The sequence below is a fragment of the Anabrus simplex genome, chromosome 1 (assembly GCF_040414725.1).
Source record: "Anabrus simplex isolate iqAnaSimp1 chromosome 1, ASM4041472v1, whole genome shotgun sequence".
Taxonomy (NCBI): domain Eukaryota; kingdom Metazoa; phylum Arthropoda; class Insecta; order Orthoptera; family Tettigoniidae; genus Anabrus; species Anabrus simplex.
The window spans coordinates 1,636,601,266-1,636,622,071 of record NC_090265.1 but is presented as its reverse complement, the minus strand read 5'-3'; the positions used below and the strand labels follow the sequence as shown (position 1 = coordinate 1,636,622,071).

The following is a 20,806-nucleotide window of genomic DNA, read 5'->3' as shown; positions in this document are numbered from 1 at the left end:
GTGCACGTCTATGCTGTGGAGTCAATGGTAGTCTTCTGAGCGGACACCGGAAGTGCAGGCCTCCTTCAACCAATCGACGGGAAATTGTTCTGGTCGATATTGGAACAGCCAGGGTGTCTTGCACATTCTGAAGAATGGCGGTTGACGTGGCGCGCGTGGCTGCCACCGCTTGGCGGCGGATGCGCCGATCCTCGCGTGCTGACGTCACTCGGGCTGCGCCTGGACCCCTCGCACGTGCCACATGTCCCTGCGCCAACCATCTTCGCCACAGGCGCTGCACCGTGGACACATCCCTATGGGTATCGGCTGCGATTTGACGAAGCGACCAACCTGCCCTTCTCAGCCCGATCACCATACCCCTCGTAAAGTCGTCTGTCTGCTGGAAATGCCTCCGTTGAAGGCGGCCTGGCATTCTTAGCTATACACGTGTCCTGTGGCACACGACAACACGTTCTACAATGACTGTCGGCTGAGAAATCACGGTACGAAGTGGGCCATTCGCCAGCGCCGTGTCCCATTTATCGTTCGCTACGTGCGCAGCACAGCGGCGCATTTCACATCATGAGCATACCTCAGTGACGTCAGTCTACCATGCAATTGGCATAAAGTTCTGACCACTCCTTCTTGGTGTTGCATTTGCTCTGGCAGTCAGTGTACTACGTTAAGAGTCTCGCCATTTGGGGGACAACAAACAATTTTTCTTTAAAGATAACACGCGACTGGGTCACGTAGAGTTGACCATGAGAAAAACATTCAACGTACAGGTAACGTTTAGAGTCTCAAGAAGGTCTGTTTGTTTTGCACCTGGGTGGCCTTCGACTGTAGTTCCTTGTTTTCTCCGTTGGAATATTTTATTAGACTGAATCCAAGCATAAAACCCAGGGATCTTGTCGTATGTCAGAGATTCTGCACATAATTTGAAAAAGGCAATCAATCTAGTGACATGTGGATTATTCACAATGTCGTTGGCGTTACCTACATTTTCTAAATGAATTGCCAAGTGAGTAATAGTAGCTGACGTTCATGTACTGTATGTCAAAATAAAAAATACTCCAAATGTGACATATCTGATCGACTTTACAGAGCTAGATAATCCACATTGATATGGACGTCAAATGTTTTCAGTGACAGTGGATAGTGAGCCACTAATCATCGGTTGTCAGTGTCATATTATCGGACGATAACAGATTGTCCGCTGTTGTCAGGCGATAACCTCCGATATTTTGGATAACCATAACAAATACTTGAATTTGACCACAAACACCTGTCGCTGTGTTACTTTGAAATGATTTGGGGAACTGTTTTAAGCACCTTCCGTCAGTGGGGATTTGGAGCTTAAATCCGTAGATGGCCCACGAATTAAGTGTCTTAATACTATGTCCAACAATACTGGTTCACAATATATTAGAATCATTCCGTATTGACGGAATATATGATGTATTGAATAGGAGGATACACTCAATTTTTTACCTTTGTAAAGTAAACAATACTAGATCATCTTTTCTTCTTGGCAACTTTGCTGAAATTATGCCGTCGATCTGGTCTGATCTGATTTTATTTTCAAGCAATACTGGCAATTGAAGCCTCCGTGGCTCAGACGGCAGCGCGTCGGCCTCTCACGGCTGGATACCGTGGTTCAAATCCCGGTCACTCCATGTGAAATTTGTGCTGGACAAAGCGGAGGCGGGACAGGTTTTTCTCCGGGTACTCCGGTTTTCCCTGTCATCTTTCATTCCAGCAACACTCTTCATTATAATTTCATAGCATTTATCAGTCATTAATACACTGACTGACAGAGCAAATGCAACACCAAGAAGGAGTGATTCGAAAGGGATGAAAGTTGGGGAAAAAACAGAGATGGCACGGGCGAATAATTGATGTTTATTTCAAAGTGATATGCAGGTTACACAATGCGCACGGCATCGACTCAGTAGGATGTAGGACCACCGCGAGCGGCGATGCACGCAGAAACACGTCGAGGTACAGAGTCAATAAGAGTGCGGATGGTGTTCTGAGGGATGGTTCTCCATTCTCTGTCAACCATTTGCCACAGTTGGTCGTCCGTACGAGGCTGGGGCAGAGTTTGCAAACGGCGTCCAATGAGATCCCACACGTGTTCGATTGGTGAGAGATCCGGAGAGTACGCTGGCCACGGAAGCATCTGTACACCACGTAGAGCCTATTGGGAGATACGAGCAGTGTGTGGGCGGGCATTATCCTGCTGAAACAGAGCATTGGGCAGCCCCTGAAAGTACGGGAGTGCCACCGGCCGCAGCACATGCTGCACGTAGCGGTGGGCATTTAACATGCCTTGAATACTCACTAGAGGTGACGTGGAATCATACGCAATAGCGCCCCAAACCATGATGCCGCGTTGTCTAGCGGTAGGGCGCTCCACAGTTACTGCCGGATTTGACCTTTCTCCACGCCGACGCCACACTCGTCTGCGGTGACTATCACTGACAGAACAGAAGCGTGACTCATCGGAGAACACGACGTTCCGCCATTCCCTCATCCAAGTCGCTCTAGCCCGGCACCATGCCAGGCGTGCACGTCTATGCTGTGGAGTCAATGGTAGTCTTCTGAGCGGACACCGGGAGTGCAGGCCTCCTTCAACCAATCGACGGGAAATTGTTCTGGTCGATATTGGAACAGCCAGGGTGTCTTGGACATGCTGAAGAATGGCGGTTGACGTGGCGTGCGGGGCTGCCACCGCTTGGCGGCGGATGCGCCGATCCTCGCGTGCTGACGTCACTCGGGCTGCGCCTGGACCCCTCGCACGTGCCACATGTCCCTGCGCCAACCATCTTCGCCACAGGCGCTGCACTGTGGACACATCCCTATGGGTATCGGCTGCGATTTGACGAAGCGACCAACCTGCCCTTCTCAGCCCGATCACCATACCCCTCGTAAAGTCGTCTGTCTGCTGGAAATGCCTCCGTTGACGGCGGCCTGGCATTCTTAGCTATACACGTGTCCTGTGGCACACGACAACACGTTCTACAATGACTGTCGGCTGAGAAATCACGGTACGAAGTGGGCCATTCGCCAACGCCGTGTCCCATTTATCGTTCGCTACGTGCGCAGCACAGCGGCGCATTTCACATCATGAGCATACCTCAGTGACGTCAGTCTACCCTGCAATTGGCATAAAGTTCTGACCACTCCTTCTTGGTGTTGCATTTGCTCTGTCAGTCAGTGTATCACCTTGGGAGTGGCGACACCCTTGTAATAATAGCCTATATCTGGTTCATTCATCACATCCCTGACCCGGTCACTGACAGGATTTTTTTTTTTGCTAGGGGCTTTACGTCGCACCGACACAAATAGGTCTTATGGCGACGATGGGATTGGAAAGGGCTAGGAGTTTGAAGGAAGCGGCCGTGGCCTTAATTAAGGTACAGCCCCAGCATTTGCCTGGTGTGAAAATGGGAAACCACGGAAAACCATCTTCAGGGCTGCCGATAGTGGGATTCGAACCTACTGTCTCCCGGATGCAAGCTCACAGCCGCGCGCCTCTACGCGCACGGCCAACTCGCCCGGTAAGACTGGAAAACAGGTTGTAGGTTTTCATTTTCACTAGCAAATGAATGTGTGGTAAGACACGTTTCTGCCATTCGACCGTGTAAATAAAGGAGTGTGGTTCACCAAATACATGAGCTTAATTAATGAGAGCTAATAATTTATGTATATTTAAGTGGAATACACTATTCACTATGTCATACCTCTCTTGGGATGTTCCGTTGGAATGAAGACTGTTTCCGTTCTTTCAATCTCTAAATGGTCCTCTCTTTTATAATGTAATTATTGCGTAGGACGCGTAGTCTGTTAGCATTTGCCGTGTTGTATTCTATATTAGCATGTCGTAGATTTAAATGAAACAAAACCAACGAATTTTTCACAGTCTACATTATTTCTCAGCGCGACCATTCTTGCAGTCAACATAGGCAGTGCCAGTGGAAGTGTGGCAAACAAAGAAAATGGTTGACATCGCAAGCGCTTTAAGGAAATATACACAACGTAGGCTATATGAATTAATTATATGCACATAAATGTAATTCGAAAGTCACTCTATCTATTGGTGAAAACTTGAATAAAATCCCTTCATTACTTCCTGAGATTAGCAATTTCCAACAGACAGAGAAAACAGACTGACTTTACTTTATACTATGTATAAACGAAGATGAAATTGCTTGAATGTGAAGTCATGCGAAGAGCTTTCTGTAATACACTCATTAATTAATTAATTAATTAATTAATTTATTTATTTATTTAATTAATTAATTAATTATTTTATTACGCCTATTGAAAGCTACAACTAAATCCAGTTCTCTAAATGTAGGAGTAAATAAAGTGAAGAAAACTAGAAATAGAGTGTTATTCGATTTAAGAAATCATGATGAATGCACGAACCTAGTCAGTCGCATTCAGGAAACTTCCCCGGACATGACGGCTATAATACCAAAGCACACAAATTCTAGACTCATCATTCATGGTATTGAACCAGACTTTCTGGAGGAGGATCTTGTGGACGCCCTTTACAACCAGAACCCGTTGCATAAAGCTGTGCCTACTAGATCGTACGCAAGTCTTGGAGAAAAGATTTGTGAAGAAAGCTCGGAGCGGCGACACTCAGTATGCAGCGATATAAGTGACGCCGTGATGAAGGAAGAGAAGCTACATTTACAACATTTTGTAACGCTGAACACAGTCCGCCTCCGTGGTGTAGTGGTTAGCGTGATTAGCTGCCACCCCCGGAGGCCCGGTTTCGATTCCCGGCTCTGCCACGAAATTTGAAAAGTGGTACGAGGGCTGGAACGGGGTCCACTCAGCCTCGGGAGGTCAACTGAGTAGAGGTGGGTTTGATTCCCACCTCAGCCATCGTGGAAGTAGTTTTCCGTGGTTTCCCACTTCTCCTCCAGGCGAATGCCGGGATGGTACCTAACTTGAGGCCACGGCCGCTTCCTTCCCTCTTCCTTGCCTATCCCTTCCAATCTTCCCATCCCTCCACAAGGCCCCTGTTCAGCATAGCAGTTGAGGTCGCCTGGGCGAGGTACTGGTCATTCTCCCCAGTTGTATCCCCCGACCAAGAGTCTGAAGCTCCAGGACACTGCCCTTGAGGCGGTAGAGGTGGGATCCCTCGCTAAGTCCGAGGGAAAACCCGAACCTGGAGGGTAAACAGATGATGATGATGATGAACACAACAAATAATTTGCTAGGCCTACTGGTAACGTAAGCCCTAACGAAATGTAATGAAAGAGGCAAGAATAATAGTTGCTACTAATCTATGAGATCATTGGTGTCTTATTGTATTACAGTATGTAATGTCCGATGGAAATAAGTAAAAAAAATTGCGCCTCAACCTAGGATCGAACCCTCGACCTCCTGCATGCCAACCCAAAACTCTATGCACCAACTGTACAGCACAGATAATTATTGCTGACAGAGGTACTTACCGTACATGTGGTTACAGTGTTGCCAGACTGCCACTATTCAACGTCCTTTTTCTGCCTGACAAACTCGCGGGACGAACTTTTGTGAGAGACATTTTTTCATTGCTGGCATGTGAGGAATCGCAATGCGACGCCCGAGTGCGCGAATTTCGCTTCACCCTGTATAGTGTGCAATTTTTATTTACCTCAAGTGCTTTCAGGTTATTGTAAATTCAATGCTTACTTCGAGCGATTCAAAATTCCAACACAAAACGGCTCACAGTGCTTCTGCACTGAAGACATTCAAACTGAACACATTCTGTTCGACTGTCCTGCTTTCGAGAACGCACGTTTGGAACTTAAGGTGCATTTGTTAACTTGAAGTGGCAGTTAACTTGCTATTTCGAGAAACCACTAAATTTCATATTTTATAAAATATGCTACTCTATTCAATTTTCAGAATTTATTGATTATGTATTTAAACACATTTAATTTGATATTGTCTGCTTATCAGCTGTTTAACATATGTATTTTATATATTATGATCTGGTATTTTAAACATTAGTACTCTAGTATTAAGGATTGCACATATCATAGGAAGGATGCAAGATTATGGGCGTGGAAGCTGTATGTAGGTCTATTTTACTGTTTATGTATTGAATTTTATCAGAGCAATTGTATATTTCGTATAAAATACAACCCTAACATATATTATGGTAAAATAGGGTTCACAGTACTTTGGAGATTAAATAATAATAATAATAATAATAATAATAATAATAATAATAATAATAATAATAATAATAATAATAATAATAATAATAATAATAATAATAATAATAATAATAATAATAATAATAATAATAATAATAATAATAATAATAATAATAATAATACTATTCATACATACATACATACATACATACATACATACATACATACATACATACATACATACATACATTATTAAATGCTGTTATGTCTTTCAGCGTTCAGTCTACAAGCCTCTGTGAATTTACAAAACGTCGCCACAATCCTCTATTTGCAACTATTGCTGTGTCCTCATATAGTTCTATACCTCTTAAATCATTAGAAACTGAGTCTAACTATCGTCGTCTTGTTCTCCCTCTACTTTTCTTACCCTCCATAACACAGTCCATTATTCTCCTACGTAATCTATCCTCCTCCATTCGCCTCACATGACCCCACCACCGAAGCCGGTTTATGCGTACAGCTTCATCCATCGAGTTCATTCCTAACTTAGCCTTTATCTCCTGATTCCGAGTACCCTCCTGCCATTGATCCCACCTGCTTGTACCGACAATCATTCTCTCTACCTTCATGTCTGTTACTTCTAACTTATGAATAAGATATCCTGAATCCACCCACCTTTCGCTTCTGTAAAGCAGAGTTAGTCTGAAAACAGTCCGATGTAAAGATAGTTTCGTCTGGGAGCTGACTTCTTTCTTACAGAATACTGCTGATCGCAACTGCGAGCTCACTGCATTAGCTTTACTACACCTTGATTCAATCTCACTTACAATATTGCCATCCTGGGAAAACACACAACCTAAATACTTGAAATTATCGACCTGTTCTAACTTTGTATCACCAATCTCACATTAAATTCTGTTGAATTTCTCACCTACTGACATCAATTTAGTCTTCGAAAGGCTAATTTTCATACCATACTTATTGCACCTATTTTCAAGTTCCAAGATATTAGACTGCAGGCTTTCGGCAAAAGACCAAGTCGTCAGCATAGGCCAGACTGCTTAATACATTTCCACCTAACTGAATCCCTCCCTGCCATTTTATACCATTTAGCAGATGATCCATGTAAACTACGAACAGCAAAGGTGAAAGATTACAGCCTTGTCTAAACCCTGTAAGTATCCTGAAGGAAGAACTCATTCTACCATAAATTCTCACTGAAGCCCAATTGCTAACATACATGCCTTTGATTGATTTTAATAAACTACCTTTAACTCCATAGCCCCTAGTATGGCGAACATCTTTTCCCTCGGTACCCTGTCATATGCTTTCTCTATATCTACGAAACATAAACACCACTGCCTATTCCTCTCGTAGCATTTTTCAATTACCTGGCGCATACTGAAAATCTGATCCTGACAGCCTCTCTGTGGTCTGACACCACATTGGTTTTCATCCAACTTCCTCTCAACGACTGATCGCACCCTCCCTTCCAAGATGCCAGTGAATACTTTGCCTGGTATACTAATCTGTGAGATACCTCGATAGTTGTTGCAATCCTTCCTGTTCCCTTGCTTATAGATAGCTGCAATTACTGCTTTTGTCCAATCTGAAAGTACCTTACCAACACTCCACGCTAATCTTACTACTCTATGGAGCCATTTCATCTCTGCCTTCCCACTCTACTTCACCATTTCAGGTCTAATTTCATCTATTGCTGATGCTTTATGACAATGGAGTTTATTTACTATCCTTTCCACTTCCTCAAGCGTAATTTCACCAACATCATTTTTCCTCCTTCCCATGAGCTTGGCTGTTCGCAACACCACCATGATGATTTCCTTTTACGTTGAGAAGATGTTCAAAATATTCCTCCACCTCTCCAGTGATTCACTGGGATATATTATGAGTTCACCTGAATTACTCAAAACACTGTTCATTTCCTTTTTTTTCCCTCCCTTCCTAAGATTCTTTATTACTGTCCAGAAAGGTTTCTCAGCTGCTTGACCTAGCCTTTGCAGGTTATTACCAAAATATTCCCACGACTTCTTTTTGGATTCAACAACTATTTGTTTCGCTCTGTTTCTTTCATCTACGTACAAATCCCTGGCTGCCTCGGTCCTTGTTTGGAGCCATTTCTGATAAGCCATGTTTCTACGTTTGCAAGCTGCTCTCACTTCATCATTCCACCAAGATGTTGGCCTTTTCCCATATTTACGCACAGTTGTTCCTATGCATTCCCTTGCTGTTTCTATTACAGCATCCCTGTATGCCACCCATTCTATTTATATATCCTGAACCTGCTTACTGTCTACTGTTCGAAACTTCTCACTAATCATATCCATGTACTTCTGTCTAATTTGCTCGTCCTGGAGATTTTCTACCGTCATTCGTTTGCAGACAGATTTCACTTTCTCTACCCTAGGTTTAGAGATACTTAGTTCACTACAGATCAGATAGTGGTCTGTATCATCGAAAAATTCCCGCAAAACCCGTACATTCCTAACAGATTTCCTGAATTCGAAGTCGGTTAAGATATAGTCTATTATGGATCTGGTGCCCCTAACCTCCCATGTGTAGCGGTGAATAGCCTTATGCTTGAAGAATGTATTCGTAACAGGTAAACGCATACTAGCACAGAAGTCCAGCAAACGCTTCCCATTCCCATTAGCTTCCATATCTTCTCCACATTTACCAATCACCCTTTTGTATCCTTCAGTTCTATTTCCAACTCTCGCATTGAAATCGCCCATTAGCACTATTCTATCCTTACTGTTGACCCTGACCACGATGTCACTCAATGCTTCATAAAACTTGTCAACTTCATCCTCATCTGCACCCTCACATGGTGAATACACGGACACAATTCCCCCAACTGACAAATCTACCCACATCATTCGCTCATTTACGTGCCCAATAGAAACTATGTTGCGTGCAATGGTATTGCTGATAAACAACCCTACCCCATACTCTGCCCTTCCCTTTCTAACACCCGTCAAGTACACTTTATAATCTCCCATCTCTTCCTCGTTATCTCCCCTTACCCGAATATCACTTACTCCTAGCACATCCACGATTCATCCTCTTTGCTGACTCAGCCATTCTACTTTCTCTCTTCCATAAGCCTCATTAATATTGATCGCTCCCCATCGAATTCCATTTCGTTCGCCAATTTGTCTCCAAAGGAGTCCCTCGCCTGTCAAATGGGAGTGGGACTCCATTACTCCCATAGGTCCGAGGCTTGCTTAAAATGTTCTGAGCTCGGTAAATTCATGAAGCAGGATCCTACCCTACTTACACCTAGTCCAAGTGAGGATCTCTCCTCTAACGGGTTATGGACCACCGGTGGATTGTATAGTCCTAGCCGCCTGAGCACAAGGAGAGCCACGACTCACGAGGAAAGTACCCCGGCTCGAACGGCTAAAACCGACAGAAAGTGGGCTTAAAGTATACAGTTGTACCTATGTTAATAGCTATCAAGGCCATTCATCTGTAAAAGTACGTGTTCGGTCGCCAGCGCCATCTGACAGCGCGCAGGCAGCGCTGCATTGGAGCTGTACACGCAATGCCTGTTAGTCAGTTGCAGTGTGTCGTAGTATAGTGCACACACAAACGTCCGACATGAGTAGGTGGAAGACAATCAACCCTGTGAATGTTATGAAGTTGCTGCGCGAATGGGTTTGCCGACGCTACACACTGGATAGTGAAGATGTAAGTGGAGTGGAGGACGGGCCATTTGCATGCATATTATAACATATCATAACGCAGAAATACAATGGATCTGTAAAAGAACTACATACCGACACATTGGATAGTAATGGTGACTGTGAGGCGGACGGCGTGGAAGAAACAGCACATGAGTATGAGGGTTCGAACCGTACCGACAATCCAGCAACGGAAGGAAAGACACGTGACAGTGATTTCGCTCCTTCATCCCCAAAACATGTAGGAACAAGTGTTATACGGAGTATTGATGACCGAACTTTAGGCAAAATTTATGAGGATTATTATAATCGCAGTTACAATTCTTATCAGAAACTAATGAAGCGTTATAGCTGCATTAGGTCGAAATCTAACTGCAAGGTAATTTTATATTATGTGAAGCGCAAAAGGCAAGACCCGTGTCTGTTCACGGGAAACAAGACATTAAAATTGAAGGCTTTAAAAGAGTCTGTAAAAGCACAATTTGACAGAGTTAGAGATAATGGATCAGTGGTTCATTACTGGCAAATTCAAGCGTGGGCTCTGGAGGCCGTTAGAGCAGTTTCTCTGGACAATTTTAAAGCTTCGTTGCATTTTTTGAGGGCCTTTAAAGTCGAATATAATATTTCGTATTCATGGTTCGCAAGGAGATTGAGGAAGAGCATGTTATTACACAAACAGCAGAAACATTTGTGGCAGACGTGAACATGTTTATTCAAGGTGGGAATATAATGAAGGAATGCATGTGGAATAGTTATCAGAGCCAATTTTTTATGAACTAACGTCTTCTGCAACACTTTCAAACAGAGGGGAAAAATCAACAGTTGGTCTGGTACAGTCTGTGCATAGTTCTACACACAATTACACAATTGATGTGGCTGTGTTCATGAATGGCAAAATAGCGAACAAGCTTTACATTTCTCTGCAGTAAAAGGATGGAACATTTGGTCCGCAGGTTGCAAAGAAACTGACAACAATGTGTCCACGGAACATGCATGTCGAAGCGAGTAAATGTGGAAAAATAACTAAAGCACATATGAAGAGCTTCTTTAATTCGGCCCTGGTCCTGGTCAGGACACAAAGACTACAGCGTCATTAAAGAAAGTTTTCCAAATAAAGATATTACATTAAAGATATTGCCACCAAAGACAACCAAATGCTGTCAACATCTGGATGTATATTTTTTAGGCAATGCAAGCTCTATGTCAGACGCCGTGCTGATTTTGTACGTTTTCAAACACATACCACGCAGGCCACGTTACATGATCGATACTTCATCATCCGTCTTCTCTCCGTCATCTACAACCAACTATCTGCACCGAGATACAGACTTACTGTTTGTTAACATACGCATGGCAAAGAGCAGGTTATGATGTGGATGTTCCTGTTGCTTCGTTGGATAATGTGATCACCGTGGCATTTGAGTTTAGACTATTGCAATGCGGGAACATTGTAAATAATGTAGTATGTCCACATGTTTCCCTCGTTAAGTGTGCATACTGTTCCATTCCGCTGTGTTTTAATCATTTCATTGAAATTCCACATTTACACTTCGACGTCGAATAAAGGACAACACAGTATCTTCTGTTGTGGGAGAGATGACTATGTCATCACGGTACTGTATGTGTTGCAAACACGTGATCAACCTTTTGCCAAATGATACTGCACCACATATGTTTCTTGTTATTGTAATGGTCCGAAGTGCCTGTTGCACGGTAGTTCCTGCTGCGAATTGTGTGTCTGCAATCTTTGTACGCCGTAAATTCCAACCATTGATTGTACACTAATGCGTAGTTTTACAGATAAATGCCCTTGATGGGTAGTAGAATAGACATATCTTCGTATGTTAAGCGCACTTCCAGTCGGTTTTAGCCGTTCGAGCTGGGGTACTTCCCTCGTCAGAATATGTCCGAGATGCCCACTCCCATTCCGTAGCAACTGGTATCCCGACTGTCAGGAGCACTTACTAGGCCACTCAGCCGTTGCCCATGGTTCAGGAACTATTATTATTATTATGATTATGATTATTATTCGGTTAATCAAAAGAGTGAGATGCCGAATTACGCAGTTCCGCAGTAAAACAGATATTTACAATGGAGTACCAGAATGAAAACTTAAAAGGGGGCCGTTTTTCAAAACTCGCTTCTTGCAAAATCATAATTTTTCAGGAGAGACAAAAAACTGGTTATACAATAGAGTAAAAAGGATAATTTGGCAAAGTACATCTTAAATAATTTATTCGTTAGTAACATCTAATATAAGTATAGCCAAAAGCACAAACTTGAATAGTTTTTACAAAAAAAAGGTAGGGGAAAATGATCGTTTTTTTCAAAACTCGCTCATTGCATAATCCTATTGAGTAAAAATTTCCTCCACAGCATATACAAAACAAATTCAAAAACATGTCAGAATTTACACACGGACATTATCACAATACTATAAATGAAGAATGGTAGTGGTAATAAAATATACGATACCAGTGTTTCAAAATTTATCAGATATAAAATTAATGAATCTCTGTCTTTATTGACTAGGCCTCTTTATTTCTCAATCAGTTTCCCTAATTTCTGTATCCTCTATCACATCACTTACATTCAGCATGTTCTTGGTATGTTTTCCCGTAAGAACAGCTTCATAGAATTCCTTAGCTTCGCCAGGTATTTGTATGAACCTCATTAATTTTGCCATATCTTGGCTCTTTTTCTAACTAACGTGATTTACTATTTCCGTTCTTAGAGCCAAGTCCATTTCTTTGAAGGAAATCTTTCCTTTATTGAGTATTTCTACAATGGTTGATTCACCACTGCACGTGTATCGAACAGCGACTTGTACCTTGAAGATTTCATGTTTCCTGTATTGAATGATGCGGGTTTTCGTGATGTTGAAAGGTAGTTTCCCTTTCAAAATCTTTCTTGATTTTGCCTTCAGATCATAGATGTTCCACTCTTTTTGCAGTATTATCACTTATCCGTGATCACTGAGTAAGCTATGATACTCCATAGGCGATGCAATCTCTTCTTTCTCTCTGTATTTTTTCTCTACGTTCCCGAACACTCGATCTGGCGGCAAAAAAGCTATGACCTCGAATGGGAAAATAATGTTCAACTGATGTGAAAACTTTAGACTTTTCGAGGAAACGTGCCACAGATGCTAATAAAATACTATTATTATTTTGGGATACACAAGAGTCTGAAAATAGCCTGAGTTTTTATATATAGCCCCTTCCTTGCGAAGATTATTTTCTAATTGCTCAAGATAGTCTTTTACACCCGAAGCTATTTCATTCGCTCCACGACCCCCTTCTGTCTCCAACCACGTATAAAAGAAAATACTTTTGTCCAGTCGCTTTTCATTTGTCATGACACAAAGATTATATAACCATGCTTGCCTCAGGTAAAATGCTTCCCCTATAGATACTTTAGGAATGGGTTGATTTTGTTGCATGTCAAATATAACATCAACATGGCTATCATCCTTTTCTTTAAGTATGGCAAAAATTTATTAGCTCGTGCTTTGTGTAATTTTTAATCAATACGAGCCTTGTTCCTTACAACGTCATTTTTCGTATATTTACTTATCAATAAAAGTTCTTTACACGTCAAACATGTATCTGAGCGTGGATTCCCAAAACCTAAATTGAATTTCGCATAGAAAATTTGCTTGTACTTTGAGATTGAACATTTTGATTTCCCTTCTAAATCTCTTTCTTTGCAGAACTGAATGTACATTTTATTGATATTAAGGTCCGGAGGCAAATACGCTCGTGTACACTTATTGAGACTATAGTGGCTTTACCTACACTTATATTTCAATATGTGATGAATAAATGCGTCCGTAGTTTCCTTGTCTTCTTCCGTAACACGAGAACCCCCACGATTCTCACCAGGATTCCCTCCAGTTCTTAGAAAGAACCGCGCAATGCGTGCAAGTCTATCACGTGATGCCCCTGTGATGTTCTGAAATGAATAAGCGCAAACATAAACTAACCTGCCATCTGTCTTTCTAATTATGTACTTAATGAATACAGTGTTAAATCTACTGCCATAGTCAGGGTCCCTATTTCTTCTTGCAGGTTTTCTAACCTCCATGAATTTAAGAAGATAAGCATCTTGATCAGCTTTACATTCATTCATATAAAGGTGTTTTCGGAAATCTGAAATGTGTAACGAATGGTGGAATTAATCACCGGTAGTAATGTAATATGTTCATCTACAGTTAATTTCAATGCGATAATTTTCACTGTGAAAGTAAAAGTACATGTAAAGTATAAAATAAACCATTATGTAAGCCTACGATAAATGGGGAAGCCATGAGAAGGGAAGAAAAAGGGAGGAAGAAGAAAAGGAACTAGGTAAACTTAAGGAAGATTCGATTAAAAGAGGCATACGAAGAAAAAAACCATACAAGTTCCTGTCAGAAGGTAAAGAGTAAAGGAGGGTTGGAATGTAAATAAATAAAATTCATTGAGAAAGACGGGGTCCGCCTCTGTGGTGTAGTGGTTAGCGTGATTAGCTGACACCCCCGGAGGTCCGAGTTCGATTCCCGGCTCTGCCACGAAATTTGAAAAGTGGTACGAGGGCTGGAACGGGGTCCACTCAGCCTCGGGAGGTCAACTGAGTAGAGGTGGGTTCGGTTCCCACCTCAGCCATCCTCGAAGTGGTTTTCCGTGGTTTCCCACTTTACCTCCAGGCGAATGCCGGGATGGTACCTAACTTAAGGCCACGGCCGCTTCCTTCCCTCTTCCTTGTCTATCCCTTCCAATCTTCCCATCCCCCTACAAGGCCCCTGTTCACCATAGCAGGTAAGGCCGCCTGGGCGAGGTACTAGTCATACTCCCCAGTTGTATCCCCCGACCAAGAGTCTGAAGCTCCAGGACACTGCCCTTGAGGCGGTAGAGGTGGGATTCCTCGCTGAGTCCGAGGGAAAAGCCGAACCTGGAAGGTAAACAGATGATGATGATGATGAGAAAGACGGGAAAAAGGAACATGAAAGAGGGGGATTTTTAGCTATTTGCTTTACGTCGCACCGACACAGATAGGTCTTATGGCGACGATGGGTTAGGAAAGCCTAGGAATGGGAAGGAAGCGGCCGTGGCCTTTTTTTAATTAAGGTATAGCCCCAGCATTTGCCTGGTGTGAAAATGAGAAACCACGGAAAACCATTTTCAGGGCTGCCGACAGTGGGGTTCGAAACCACTATCTCCCGGATGAAAGCTCACAGCTGCACGCTCCTAACCGCACGGCCAACTCGCCCGGTGGAGGGGGATTTATCCTGATTTTGCGAGTTGGGACATGTAGGGTAATGAGCAATACAGATTCAGGAGGACGAAACCGTTAATTGCGTTAAATAGAAATTTAAGGTCGGCTATTTTCCCATGATTAGCTAGCGGGGAAGTTTTTTTTTCAGTGTCCGATTGCTGTTGAAGTTTCGACAATCTGGCACTCATAGTGGTATAGAAGAATGTCTGTACGCGGCAAATATGACTAAGATTAGTAGGTGAAGAGGTAATCCAAACGGAAGAAGCTAATTCAATAATCGGTAGGATGCAAGATACGTAGTAGGACATGATGGCGTGGATATCGTTGATGTCAGAAAATCTATACAGCAAACCGAAGAGTGACATCGCACTTGAAGTGATATTTTGTATATGGGAGACAAATAACTATATACTGTCAAACAATACTCGTAAGACGTTTTATTCTGTTAGAGTTGGGAACGGTTCACTGAGAAGGGAGAATTTACTAGGAATAGGGGATTTATGAAGCGTGATCAAGATGGAGGTACACTTTGCGGGCTTAGGCTTAAGACATCATGTAGAGCACCATTCAGAGGGAGAGAATTAATTCCATTCTGTAAAAGAATCGATTTGTTTAACTGATTTAATTGAACCCTCTAACGACCTTCTTAGTAGCCTCATAGCTTCATCGCTTCCTGTGGAGTCCTACAGGGAGGTTAAAGTGGGGAAGTCATAATAGATCTAATTGGTCGCAGTGCTATGTCATGCAGTGGCCTTCCCTTCGTAATCTAACCTAAATTAAATTGTAGGGAAACAATTAACAGGATTTGGTACATATCAAGGGTTTGTTACCTATGAAATTAGTACAAAGAACCATATTTAGCAGAAATACTTACCCCCATTTCTTTAAGTAACCTCACATCCTCCTTGTATAGGTGGTATGAGTCACACGCCACATCTCCGTTTTGTCCATCAGCCGTGAAGTTCGGTTGTGTATGCATCGTGTGGTCCCAGATACTCTCTCCCTTGCCTAAAACACAGTGGGATCACACACGAGAATGCAGTCATTTTTCCAACGAATCATTTCCAGAGTTAGGAAGTTCCTACAGAAACATTAGGATCAGGTTGTGTGCAATTAGATTTACACGACTTGATCAACAGTATCCGGAAGCTCCGTGTATACACACGAATTGGAGCCTAGATGTCACTATGATGGCCGTTGCTGCTGAAAGAAGGTGAAAGTGGCCTCAGTGTTGTAGAGTGTCCCGCTCCCAGTGGGGCCGGTAGTTGACATGCACATGCACGCTCTTAGCGGTGTATTCATAACCTCATGCTGACTCACTGACTCAGTTTCGATTTTCAACAGGATTTTGCCTCAGCTAATACTGCGGTTTTTTATGATAGGATAATATCGAAAGGGTTATGACCCCTCCGCTTCCCCGATCATACTGTGTGCAACTTTTATTTCAGGCGGAACCCAGTTCATTAAAACTAACTGCACTTATACTAAAGTATCTAATAACTTTTCTTAATATTGTATTAGTATCTTTTCCTAAAGAGATAACGTTTACACAGAATCAAGTCAGTGGTGTATGGTAAGCAAATGTTCTAAATTATTTCACAAACGGCTCGTCTGCGGACCCATGTTTACTAAGACATTTTATAGCTGTTCCAATTTGCGTTCGTGTAGACAGATGACGAACGCTGATTGCCTGGTTACCACTGTGTCGGATTACTGTCCACAGTAAGTTGATGACGTTAATTCCAGAATGACGCCCCCCCTAGCCCATAAACATGTCCATGTTAAAAATCTTTCTTTTAGTCCTTGCACATTGGGAAGATAATCCCAGTTTGTAAAAAAGAGGGCTCTATCTCTAAAACAACGTCTGTCCCTGTTTGGAAAGCGATTGATATTATTTCCAATGTGACGTATTTCCGCACCATATTTATTTCCAGTCATATCTGTACCCGGGCAATAGGAAGGCTCTACATAGTCACGCTAAGTACCCAACTGTCGTGGTGGACGAAGTTTTATGGTAAGCTCGTTTTCTTCAAACAGAGGGACTTCAAAGCAGTTTTCCACCACTTTTCCAAATTTTGTACCAACGAGCTCGATAGCTGCAGTCGCGTAAGTGCGGCCTGTATCCAGTATTCGGGAGATAGTAGGTTCGAACCCCACTGTCGGCAGTCCTGAAGATGGTTTTCCGTGGTTTCCCATTTTCACACCAGGCAAATGTTTGGGCTGTGCCATTATTAAAGCCACGGCCGCTTCCTTCCCATTCCTAGGCATTTCCTATCCCATTGTCGCCATAAGACCTACCTGTATTGGTGCGACGTTAAGCAAATAGCAAATATTGTACTGAGAGTACAGGAATTAAAACATCAAATTATTTTGCGATAGGTGCATTGCTCAAAATATAAATTACTAGCAGAAGTACCCGTTCTTCGTACGGGTTATCAGAAACTGGCTTTAGTTACTCATACTATCGGTGTGAGCGACTTCATTACATATGTATATCACTGGTGTATTTATAAGTACGTAGAAATTATTTGTCATGTTTGGAATTATAGTGTATCTTCTTCTTCTTTTCTTCATGGGGGCCTCTAAATATTAGTTCCTAATTAGCGTCGACCTCTAAGATCTTTTGCTACCATGTTTTTATACCTGCTCCCTTCACAAAGCTGCAGGTTCAGTGTAAGTATACTTCCGCTAGATAGTACCACAAATATAAATATTATTGAATGTATTTGTTTGATCCGACATTTCGTAACTATTACAAATGATCAAGGAAATACGTGATGCATGAAATAAACTACTATAATTATCTAGAATTATAATTCTCTGGGCTTGTCACTCATGTCGCACATCATATAATGAATCTGAGTATAAATGTTGACAATTGGGTACAGTATATAGGTTGTTTTCATGGTTACGATGATCGTAAAAGTGGACAAAAATATCGGCACTAATAACATCAGTGATCCTACTACTCCATGATTTGATAGAAAATAGTTTAAACTATAAGTAACAGACTCCGCAAAATGCTGAAACCTAAGCCAGTACGTAAAAACGGAGGCCCGTCGGCAACCGCTGTTCGCCGTACTACGGACGTACATGCTGCTGTAGAATCCTGGAGCTGACGTTGCCATGGTTACGGCCGTTCATTTCTTTATCCGATTCCTAGAGCAGGGGTAGTGTGGTACCAATATCTCCATTACGGTGGTTTTTAGGGCCTTAAAACTTTGTCTCGTCCTTGTACGGCAATTCGATTTCGCCTATATTAGCCTATTATTTTGATATTTTTATATCACCCCCCGTCGCCCCCTCGAATTGTTTTGAAAATAAAATACAGCCCATGTTACTCACTGGCAATATAGTGTTCTATAGGTGAAGTAATTTTTAAAATCGGTTCAGTAGTTTTTGAGTCTATCCGTTACAAACAAACATATAAATTTTTCCTCTTTATATATTAGCATAGAAGTATAGATTACATCTCTACGCATACGGTTGCCGTCAGGAAGGGCATCCAGCCGTTATACAGGGTCAAATCCACATGTGCAACACACTTCGCACACGCAAACCCACAGGTGTGGGTAAAGCGATAGAAGAAGAAGATACTCATTTTAAAAATCCACCCGCTTTTTAAAATTCTTTTCACCCCCTTAAGTGGATTTTCCAAAAGGAGTGTGTTCATTTTTAAAGGAAATTGCGAGTACCAATTTTAACGTATGTAACATCTTCATTTTTGAGATATGTATCATCATATAAATAATTCAACTCCTTCCTCACTTCTTTTCACCCCACCCCCGTTAAATGGATATTCTGAAAACGAATATTTCTGTTCTTTCATTTTGAAAGGGGATTCCAAATATCAATTTTCATGTCTGTAACATGTTATGTTTCTGTGATTTATTGTAGATATTCATCTCAGAGACCTTGAAATCTATCAATTCGAAACTGTTTTTAATTATTTCTATATATCCCCCCCCCCTTCCCATTTGCTCCCTACCTAAAACTTTCAATTCAGCGACCCCGAAAACTATGAATTCGACACTATTCTCGATTATTATTATAACTAACCCCCCTTGACCCCCTCCCTTAAGGGCGCTAGAGATGGCTTACCCCCCACAGTGATCGTCTCCTGATAGTAAGTAATACGTGTACTAAGTTTGGTTGAAATTGCTCCAATGGTTTATGAGGAGATGTATCATTTACACACACACACACACACACACACACACACACACACACACACACACACACACACACACACACACACACACACACACACTCTTCCATTTCTATATATAGTAAGATTTTTATACTCGTACTTCACCCCCTTTCCATCCCCGCCCAAAGGAGTCCTATGAGTGCCTTACCCAACAGTATATTTTTTCCAGATATTAAGTCTTATTTGTACCAATTTTGGTTGGCAGCTATGGCCAAACGTACATACATAATCTCACTGCTCTAGAATCCTGGAGCTGACGTTGCCATGGTTACGGTAGTTCATTTCTTTATCCGATTCCTAGAGCAGGGGTAGTGTGGTGCCAATATCTCCGTAACGGTTGGTTTTAGGGCCTTAAAACATGGTTTTCGGGCCCGTAGGGCTTACCGAGTTTTGTTCTTTGCGTCAAGAGGATTAAATTGAGCTTTGTCTTGTCCTTATATGACAAATTCGATATTTTGCCTATATTAGCCTATTATTTTTACATTTCTCCCCCGTGTCCCCCCACAACGAATTGTTTTGAAAATAAAATACAGCCCATGTTACTCACTGGCAATGTATCGTTCTATAGGTGAAGACATTTTTAAAATCGGTTCAGTAGTTTTTGAGCCTATTCGTTACAAACAAACAAATTTTTCCTCTTTATAATATTAGTGTAGATATATTGAGCCCTGGGGACGTTACTAGCAAGCTTCAATCAATCAATCAATCAATCAATCAATCAATCAATCAATCAATCAATCAATCAATCAATCAATCAATCAATCAATCAATCAATCAATCAATCAATCAATCAATCAATCAATCAATCAATCAATCAATCAATCAATCCTGATCTGCATTTAGGGCAGTCGCCCAGGTGACAGATTCCCTGTCTGTTGTTTTCCTAGCCATTTCTTAAATGATTTCAGAGAAACTGGAAATTTATTGAACGTCTCCTTTGGTAAGTTATTCCAATCCCGAACTCCCCTGCCTATAAATGAATATTTGCCCCAGTTTGTCGTCTTAAATTCTAACTTTATCTTCATATTGTGATCTTTCCTACTTTTAAAGACGCCACTCAAACTTATTCGTGTAGTAATGTCATCCACGCCGTCTCTCCGCTGACAGCTTGGAACATACCACTTAGTCGAGCAGCTCGTATTTTTTCTCCCAATTCTTTCCAGCCCAAACTTTGCAACACGCTTCGTGATCAACAGAAGATATTTACAGAGAATATTTCCTGTGCTTGGACAGAATTTTTCTTTTTTTGTTGATCGAATTTTTGGGAGAGTTAAAAGAATGCTTAGGGAAACTGAACTGATACTTCTACTTGAAGAATATAAAAATATTTTCTTCGAAGTGCTGGTAGGTCAGATCCAAATTCTTGGCAGGGACTGACACGTTTACTACTAGAAATATGCCTTTAAATTGATCATCAAATACAAATTGGACTTACAGAAAAGAAAATAATTAACATTCATTTGAAATGCATCAGCTGTCGGTATCACCAT

At 41.9% G+C, this 20,806-nt stretch overlaps 1 protein-coding gene across 2 annotated transcripts in view; it reads right to left on the bottom strand.

The window, feature by feature from the left end:
* LOC136858637 (myrosinase 1) overlaps positions 1 to 20,806 on the bottom strand; it is a 145,291-nt gene that overhangs the window by 58,612 nt on the left and 65,873 nt on the right. For both annotated transcript variants that reach the window (XM_068225643.1, XM_067138340.2), the window contains exon 3: positions 15,981 to 16,114. In XM_068225643.1, the coding sequence (XP_068081744.1) occupies positions 15,981 to 16,114 (134 nt within the window). The remainder of the gene's footprint in view (positions 1 to 15,980; positions 16,115 to 20,806) is intronic.